Below are 746 nucleotides of genomic sequence, written 5' to 3'. Positions count from 1 at the left end.
ATTTACCTCAGTTTGATTCCTGACATAACTATTCCTACTTCCTTTTTCTTATTTACGTTAGGGCTCCACCATCAGTTCTCTTTCTTACTTGGGGTTCCTTTACCAGATGTCTTCCCTAATATTTCTTCTGCTATTCTAAGGAACATTACAATTTCTCCTCTCCACCAGACATTCACATTTTCCAATATGATGCTCTTACTAACTGCTGCCTTGAATTTAACTCTTAATTTCTTGCTTTTCCAATCACCACTACTTTCCAGCTCGTCTTAACAAGAGATCTGGCACTACAAGTATATGCTGTCGGCTAATACACTCTCCTTTAATAACCTTACTATTCTATGCTTCTATTGAATTGCTCTTTTAACACATTAAAACGTATGTTTGTGTTTATCTTATCCCACTACTGTAGATTACTGAGCCATAATTTGTGAAAAAAGATGTTAATTGCCGTCTCAAATCCCAGTATAAAGTCCGTTATCAATTATCCTCCCTCGTTCAATCTCCCATACCATGTCCTCCATGGTGTTTTCCTTGTTTGCACCCTATCTTCCCTCGTTCATTCTCCCATACCATGTCCTCCATGGTGTTTTCCTTGTTTGCACCCGATGTGTCCATTCAAGTCCACTCCCACAACTAGCCTTTCTTCTGTTTTTATTGGTATTATGACTTTATCTATATTTCTCCAGAATTTATTTTTCGCATCTGCAGTGCATTCGGTCTGTGGTGCATTGTCACTTACTACATTC

At 38.2% G+C, this 746-nt stretch overlaps 1 protein-coding gene across 1 annotated transcript in view; it reads right to left on the bottom strand.

Moving 5' to 3' along the window:
* Positions 1 to 556: 556 nt before the first annotated feature.
* LOC137657442 (uncharacterized) overlaps positions 557 to 746 on the bottom strand; it is a 4,812-nt gene continuing 4,622 nt past the window's right edge. Inside the window, exon 2 of the mRNA XM_068391780.1 lies at positions 557 to 746. This exon is cut by the window's right edge and continues 182 nt beyond it. Coding sequence (XP_068247881.1) covers positions 557 to 746 — 190 coding nt within the window.

This window comes from Palaemon carinicauda, chromosome 18, assembly GCF_036898095.1.
Source record: "Palaemon carinicauda isolate YSFRI2023 chromosome 18, ASM3689809v2, whole genome shotgun sequence".
NCBI classification, from domain to species: domain Eukaryota; kingdom Metazoa; phylum Arthropoda; class Malacostraca; order Decapoda; family Palaemonidae; genus Palaemon; species Palaemon carinicauda.
This window is presented reverse-complemented; position numbering and strand designations above follow the sequence as displayed.